The sequence below is a fragment of the Sphaeroforma arctica genome (genome assembly GCF_001186125.1).
Source record: "Sphaeroforma arctica JP610 unplaced genomic scaffold supercont1.701, whole genome shotgun sequence".
In the NCBI taxonomy this organism is placed as follows: domain Eukaryota; class Ichthyosporea; order Ichthyophonida; genus Sphaeroforma; species Sphaeroforma arctica.
This window is the reverse complement of record NW_014039857.1, coordinates 40,134-48,341: the sequence shown is the minus strand read 5'-3', so window position 1 is coordinate 48,341 and position 8,208 is coordinate 40,134. Positions and strand designations below refer to the sequence as shown.

The 8,208-nt window shown below is 39.4% G+C and overlaps 1 protein-coding gene across 1 annotated transcript in view; it reads right to left on the bottom strand.

The window, feature by feature from the left end:
* Nucleotides 1–127: 127 nt before the first annotated feature.
* Nucleotides 128–8,208, bottom strand: part of SARC_08128 (hypothetical protein) — a gene marked incomplete at its 3' end in the record, with an annotated part of 9,518 nt that continues 1,437 nt past the window's right edge. The window contains exons 2-11 of the mRNA XM_014297910.1: nt 7,703–7,792; nt 7,237–7,405; nt 6,133–6,275; nt 5,508–5,684; nt 4,833–4,923; nt 4,243–4,349; nt 2,638–2,837; nt 1,369–1,566; nt 981–1,065; nt 128–220 (exon numbers count right to left, since the gene is read on the bottom strand). Coding sequence (XP_014153385.1) covers nt 128–220; nt 981–1,065; nt 1,369–1,566; nt 2,638–2,837; nt 4,243–4,349; nt 4,833–4,923; nt 5,508–5,684; nt 6,133–6,275; nt 7,237–7,405; nt 7,703–7,792 — 1,353 coding nt within the window. The remainder of the gene's footprint in view (nt 221–980; nt 1,066–1,368; nt 1,567–2,637; nt 2,838–4,242; nt 4,350–4,832; nt 4,924–5,507; nt 5,685–6,132; nt 6,276–7,236; nt 7,406–7,702; nt 7,793–8,208) is intronic.

The following is an 8,208-nucleotide window of genomic DNA, read 5'->3' as shown; positions in this document are numbered from 1 at the left end:
TTTATATATATATATTTACATACATATAATAATAGTAATAATAATAATAATAATATATATAATAATAATAATATATATATATGTACGATATGAAAATGTATAAACTCTGTGATCCGTGTGGGAGTACCTTGATCCGATCTGTGGCGTCTGATAGTTTTTCCGGTGGTATGTAGTCATACAGCACACTGACTGACACGTGGCTGATATGCAGTTGGGCCCTCTGCATTTGAAATCAAACCAATAGGGACGCACATTCCAAACGAGGTTTATAAGTGAGTCTGTGTTGTTAATTTGGCATGGTAACTTTGGCTTATTATATCGGAACGCGTGCGAAAAGGGATTGAGATTGCTTTAGGTTTTTAAGGTCTAAGGTTTTGGGTACAAAAACGCATAGAGTGGTTAACACCTCCTCCGAGCAATCATTCACGACAGACTGGCTTGTGATCTGGCTTCCCGACATGGGTATACAAAACACAGGGGGAAATAGAATACGGAGGTATAAAATCATGGTGGAATATAAAACACAAACGTATATAAAGCACGAAAGAATATTAAACATGGGAGGAATACAAACACAGAGAAATATAAAACACAAAGAAATATAAAACATGGAGGAATATAAACCACATAGATATATAAAAGACCAAAATATATATATAAAACATGAGAGGGATATAAAAACGAAGAAATATAAAACACGGAGGAAAATAAAACACGGTGGAATAAAAGCCACAGGGATATATATACCCCTGATGTATATTGTTTCATGGACATACGCGCATACGGTTGTGTGTGGATGCTACTACACAATACCAACTGAAGTTTGCGCTACAAAACAAGTGCATTCAATAGGCATCTATGCGAAAACATATGGACAGATTACAACCGGAGATGTATTTGTGTACATGTCCCTTGTGATGTATATGTGTACATGTCTAACGAGGTGTAGAAACGATGCACACACACAGTGGGTCACATACCATAGGCTCTACTGTAGCAGGCGGGCTATGCCTTGGCTGATGTGTCGAGTCCTCCAAATCATAAAACTTTTCTCCGACACTCTGACTGCGAGAAAACAGAGATGTTTGTGCGTTGGTTCGACAGTGCAGAATTTTGCACTAGATGTGCAATCAATAAATAGATCAGGCATTTTTCGGATGCTATTCCTATTCATTCTATTGTGGACACGCTTTGTGCAAGATTCCGTTGATCACCAAGGAGGCAAAATAAAATATCGACATACACACACGGATACACCCCAGTTGTATACATATGCACACAGATACACATACGATTATATCCCGCGATACATGTACACACACATACCTACCCCAACTTACTTAGATACATACACATACATACACATACCCCAAGTCGCTTGCCCCCTCATCGTACTCCTCGAACTCATCCGTGTCAGTACCGTCACGTGAGAAGAGCGCATTAAACTCAGACTGGCGCAACGCCATAATACTCTGGTGTGCTAGTTCGCGCTTGTGGGTCACCTCACTTTCAGAAAAGGACCGATACATATCCTCCATCTGTTTATAGTCTTCCGCGGTCAGGCTCCTGTTGTATAGACGAGTTCGTATCAGGAGTTAGTATAGATGTGTGTGTACACGCATGCCTACAAGTCAATGTGTATGTATGTATATATGTGTATACATATGTATGTATATATGTGAGTGTTTTTCTATGTATATATGTGAGTGTATATGTGGTACATATGCAAATGTGAGTGCGATATGCATGCTTGTGCAATGGTCGTGTGTATGTCCTGTCACGTGTTTGTTCAAGAGATATTTTACATACGCAGTATTTTCATTTGGCGCGCACATCACAATTCTACATCACATACGTAACTACAAAAAGCATATTCTAACTAGATGAGACACATACACGCACTGTTGGGCAAGCGCGGCTGCAATAGCCTTCTTTGACCTGAACATTAACACACTCACACAGTTGTTCTGCAAGTATGGCTACATAACGCATCTCCGTACAAGTATGGTACTCGCATAGCAAGTATAACTATAATAAACAATATTTTACGGTATAGGTACACACACACACTCGCATAACAAGTAGAACTATAACAAACAGTGTTTCATAGTATAGGTACATACACACACTCGCATAACAAGTAGAACTATAACAAACAATGTTTCACAGTATAGGTACATATACACACACTCGCATAACAAGTATAACTATAACAAATAATGTTTCACAGTATAGGTACATACACACACTTGCTTAGCAAGTAGAACTATAACAAACAATAATCCACAGTATAGGTACATACACACACTCGCATAACAAGTAAAACTATAACAAACAATATTCACAGTATAGGTACATACACACTAACTATAATAAGCAATATTATAGGTACAGACACACACTTGCTTAGAAAGTAGAACTATAAGAAATATCTCGTTACACCATATGCATATACACACACTCACATAACAAGTATAACTACAACACCCCCCCCCCCCCTACCAATCAAGGTATATACACACACTTACTCAGCAATTAGGACTTAGAAACCGCCCCCACAATAAAGATATTCACACACACTTGCTCAGCATGTAGAACTACAAGTAGCATCCCTGAACAAGAAAGGTATATACACACTTGTTCAAATCCGTAAGCATATTATTCCGCAGTCTCCCCGATGCCTCAGAGTTCCGAACATCTCCACCAGGGTCATGCCAACTTTCCACCAAATTGCTATCAATAAGCGTGCGTGTTTGGTTACCGGTAGAGGTACGACCATGGGACAGTGCCTCACCCACAGTAAGACAATTATCCAGGAATTGGAGCATCGGCGATATCTGTAGGTAAATTGAGTGTAGTTTGAATTTTATAAATAGGACAGCGCCATACCCACAGTAAGACAATTATCCAGGAATTGGAGCATGGGTGATATCTGTAGGCAAGTGAGTGGAACGTGTGTTCTACCCATTTAATAAGACTGCGCCTCTCCCACAGACAACTATCCAGGAATTAGACCATCGCAATATCAGTAGGCAAATTAGTGTAACCTGAGTTCTATAAATTGGCCAGTGCCTTATCCACAACGAGACAATTGTCCAGAAAATGAAGCGATATATGTAGGTAGATTAAGTGTATCTTGGGTTCTATAAAAAGGCCAGTGCCTCTCCCACAGTGAGACAATTATCCAGGACACATATCAACGGCATTAACTACGGGCCGATAAGGTGTAAACTGGTCCAATATTCAGTGCCAGGTCTACTGATAAGGATCGGACAATCATTGAGATCAGTCAATCATAATCAAAAGAACCGGTCGCGAGTAAGAGCAAGCGGGCTCAAGTACCCGGTCAGTGAAGTACCGAACTGCACGCGGAATGATGAGCGGCTAACACTGGGGGGATTGCAAGGTGATTTTGTACTGCTTTGCAGGTCCCAGAGAGGATAGTATGTGGTCCATTGTGTGTTACTCAGATGCACCGAGAGACAGTATTGGGTGAACTAGTAACCTAGGGAAAGAATCCCTTCACAAACTGTTAAAAACAGTTCACAAGGGCTGTTACATTGGCATTTATTGATTACGACGATAAAAATTGATGTATATGTTATATTGATATAGGCATATATTGATTAGAAAGTTACAAATTGATGTCTATGTTTATATTAATATGTATTGATGTATGTTATATTAATATAGGCATATATTGATTAGAAAGATATAAATTGATGTCTATAGTTATATTAAAGTGAATTGATGTATGTTATATTGGTATAGACATATATTGATTAGAAAGGTATAAATTGATGTCTATATTTGTATTAATACGTATTGATGTATATGTTATAATCATATAGGCATATGTTGACTAGAATGATATAAATCGATGTCTATGTTTGTATTAACATGTATCAATGTATATGTTATAATGATATAGGCATATATTGCCTAAAAAGATATAAATGTTTGTATTAACACGTATCAAGGTATATGCTTATATTGATATACACATATAGCGATTAGGAATGCACACCACATCATCCGTGACCTTCGGCACCATGTCAGTACACTGACCATCTATTTATAAACTGCTATGGACTCATTCCACATCTAGACCCTTTAGGTGCGGATAACAAGCAAACAAAGGCGATCTCGCACTCGCATCGAGAGGTGAATAACGAAGATCAGATACACCGGCAATATATATATATACATATATATATATATATATATGCCACAGATACATACCACATCAGGACCCACTACCACGTGGACAGCAGTTATCACGCACTCGTATCGAGAGTGTGGCTGAAGCTGTGGCCGAGGCTCGGCCGCAGACGCCAAAGGAGCCGACGCTGCGGGAGGGTGGCGGTTTGTGTACCAAACGTTTAGAAAGTAACAATATAATAGTAATATTGAGTATGATAGTATAGTACTAATTATGATAACATGTTGAGAAAGATGGGATAGTAGTAACTTTTTATGTGTGTATATGTATATATATGTTTGAATATGTATATGCATGTTTATATACTTTTATACATGTGTATAAGTATGTATGTTTATGAGTATATGTGAATATGCGCATGCATTTATATGAATCAAACCCCCAAATCGGCGGTATTCAGTACAATCATCCCCCATCTACATCTTTAGAAATATATACCAAGCTTTTCAAGCAAGACTACATTTCACAATGACTAAGAATAAAACGAAACGACACGCATCGTTGACAGTATAGCACACACCGTTATAATTTGCTCCAGCAATAAACCAGGTTTTTCAAAGGCACTTTACATTTAACCAACAATATCCCACCCCCCACACACACCACACACCATCGACGGTATCTTGCACAATGCGCAACCAGCAGTCATCAGGGCCCACACACGCCAGTGCAATGGGGATCAGGTTATCTTGATAGTCCAGCTGTAGGAGAAGTGTTTGTTATGTGACAATAGCACAAAATCAGGTGATCTGTTGTATGATTGTACTGTTTGCAACTGTTTAAGAGGTGTTTGTTATGTGACATTAGCACAGAATCAGGTGATCTGTTGTATGATTGTGCTGTTTGCAACTGTTTACGAGGATTTGTTATGTGACATTAGCACATTATCAGGTGATCTGTTGTATAGTTGTGCTGTTTGCACCTGTAGAAGAATTGTATGTTATGTGACATTAGCTAATTATGAGGTGATATGTTGTTACGTTGTATTGTTTGCAACTGTACAAGATGTATATGTTATTTATCCGACTATCCGGACAAAAAAATTAAACAAAACAAAACAAGCCCCCTCGTGCCATTCAATGACATCTTTCATATACACCAACCCAACTGTTCAGCTATATCGACCCCCTGACTCTAACGCGTAAGCAACGATCCTGACCCTAGTTAGCTAATCACACCCGAAAACTTCACCCGTCCGATGCACAATGGCGCCTCGCATACACCCCACTCACCAATTCAGCTACACAGACCAACAAAAACAATGCCCTTGACCTTCTATACTCACCCCAAACTCCACCCGTTCGATGCGTAAGTCCCGTGTTTGCACCTCCTTGAGCCCAATTCCCATCGACAGGTCTTCGTACCGAACTTTTTTAATTTTGAGACATAGCCGCGGGTCGCTAGGTGTGTGCACGGCCGATGACTGGATATACACGGTGACGTCAAGCAGCCTGCCCTTGATCTATTTATAATTAAATAGAATCATACACTATTTTTAGACAGAGAGCATTCTAATGCGTTTACTTCGAAGACTCTTACATAGGTACAAGATCGGAGATATGCTCCCTGACGGATCTACCTACTATGCTATTGAGTCAAGGTGAACCTTAATGTGCACCGTTATACATGAATCTACATTGCACTACAGACATACGAACACTACAGACATACGAATACACACAAATTCGCATTAGACACACACAGACACAGATACACATGTACACCATCCAAAGAGATATGTTTTCTACGAAATTTCCAACATAACATCCATACACACACATCTATATTAGCCACTTACCACGATATGCATGCACATACACGTACCCCTCAAGCATACCAAACTCCGTGTGTGTATTCGAGTGTGTCTTAAGTGTACAGCCAGATTATATGCACCGCCTGTCTTCACTTACCCTGGAGAGTATATTCTCCACTACCCCAGCCACCATCGCAATGCCGTCGAGGGTGTCGCGCTTGTGCGCGGAGTTGGCTTCGTCGTCACTGCCGAAAGGTACCGAACTCTTGTTATTCGGGGCGGCCGTGGATTTGTCAGGCCCTGTTCGATTTTTTGATTGGTTGTTGAAGTTGACGAACGAGTATTTGAGTGTGAATGGATATGCAATATGGTAGTGTACGTATTAACGAGAGAATATATATTAATGAAATGTTTTGTATTGTGTGCACTTTAATGGCAGTATCTTTGGGCCAACCAATGGTAATGAACAACAATACCAATATCACTGAAATTTACATGGATGTAAGATTTTGTATTGTGTGTATTTCAATGACGATACATTTGAACCAACTGACAGTGACAAGGTGATGGCAATGGTCTCCAGTACCATGTGTACATAATGTCAATATCACTAAGGCATACATGAATGTAATGTTTTGCATTGTGTATATGAATGTAATGTTTTGAATTGTGTATATGAATGTAATGTTTTGCATTGTGTACACTCCAATAGCAGTACCTTTGAATTGACCGATAGTGAAAATGGATGGCAATGACTTCGTATTTTGTGTGCGTACATCAATGCCAATATCACCAACACGATCCACAGTGATAAGGTGCTCCACGTACCACAGATGTATACACCCGCAATTTATGAAGGTATTAGTCAGTGGGGTGGTGATAATATACATAAAACAAAAATGAGTTTTAAAGTAAAGTGGAGTAAAGTGGAGAGTCTAGTCAGAATAAGGAAAAAAACAGCAAAGCCTAAGAATACTTGGGGGGATGGGTGAGATGCAAAGTTTTGCTGGCCCTACATATTGTTGTACTTAAAAGGGTATGATATGCATTTGATAGGGTGGTCATGTATCGGGATATCTTGCTTAGGTCTTGGTCTGTGGGTACATACCAAGAGTAACGCAGTATAAACCGGACACGAGTTAGACAACTGAGTATCTATAACTTGGGTGTGTGGTATCGGCTTTGTCGAGTACGTCACTATTGTTCAACCAGAACCCAATACAATCTATTAATAGAACAGCAGTCTATTAATAGCACATACCGGCACCGTCACCCGTCCCTCGACTCGGTATGAACACCAGAGTGACCTCGGCCATCTCAATGACACAGCTCTGCGTGAGGAGATCACGCCATGGCACCTTGATGCTCACCCGTCCTACAGACCCTTCCTTCAGCTCAAAAGGAATGTCTTGCAAAGCAGCGTTTATAACCTATTTAAAGAATATAGTACGTGATTGTATTGTATTGAATGTTTATTTTAAAACTCGCCCCATTGAACCCTTCCTGTAGTCCAAAAGGGGTTTCTTCCAAGGGTGCATATATGCCCGTTGAATGAATATATTTGTAACATACAGAATAGTTTTGAGAATTCAATTGTTAAACATACATAAATAGTTTTGAAAATAAGCTTGAACCATAAAACCTAAATTTGAGCATTCATACAGTGACTAAGGCGCGAGTCAGGCGCGTGTGACCTAATAGACATAGCGAATGAACGGAATACATACTGTGGTGTTCAGATGCAGGTTCTTCAACGTCAGATAGCCATCAATCACACCCAGGTCGACCTGGTCCATTTCCAGCTCATCGTTCAGTATCTGCGAATATTGTGAGATAGATGAAGCGGCTTGAGTTTCGAGACCATGACCGACATATAACTATCCCTCAGTACCAATACTCCTTTACATCACGAGAAAACATGCGTGCATGCGCAAAATAAATGAATTGTTAGCTCCAGATATATTTGAAACGATATGTTTGGACCGTAGTCTGGCGTAGAACATGCCCAGCAAGGTTTTAGAATTATCGCATACGAGAAGAGAAATAAATATGCAGGTATGAATGTCACACATATACAAAGTCATAAACCAATTTATTGAAGTATTTGTAATGGGAGACTAAGTATGGCATAGAAACAATGTCTATATATGAGTACATATTTGCAAATCTACGCATAAAAAAGTATTTTATGACATTTTTTGATATTTTTGATATTCAACATATACATATATAT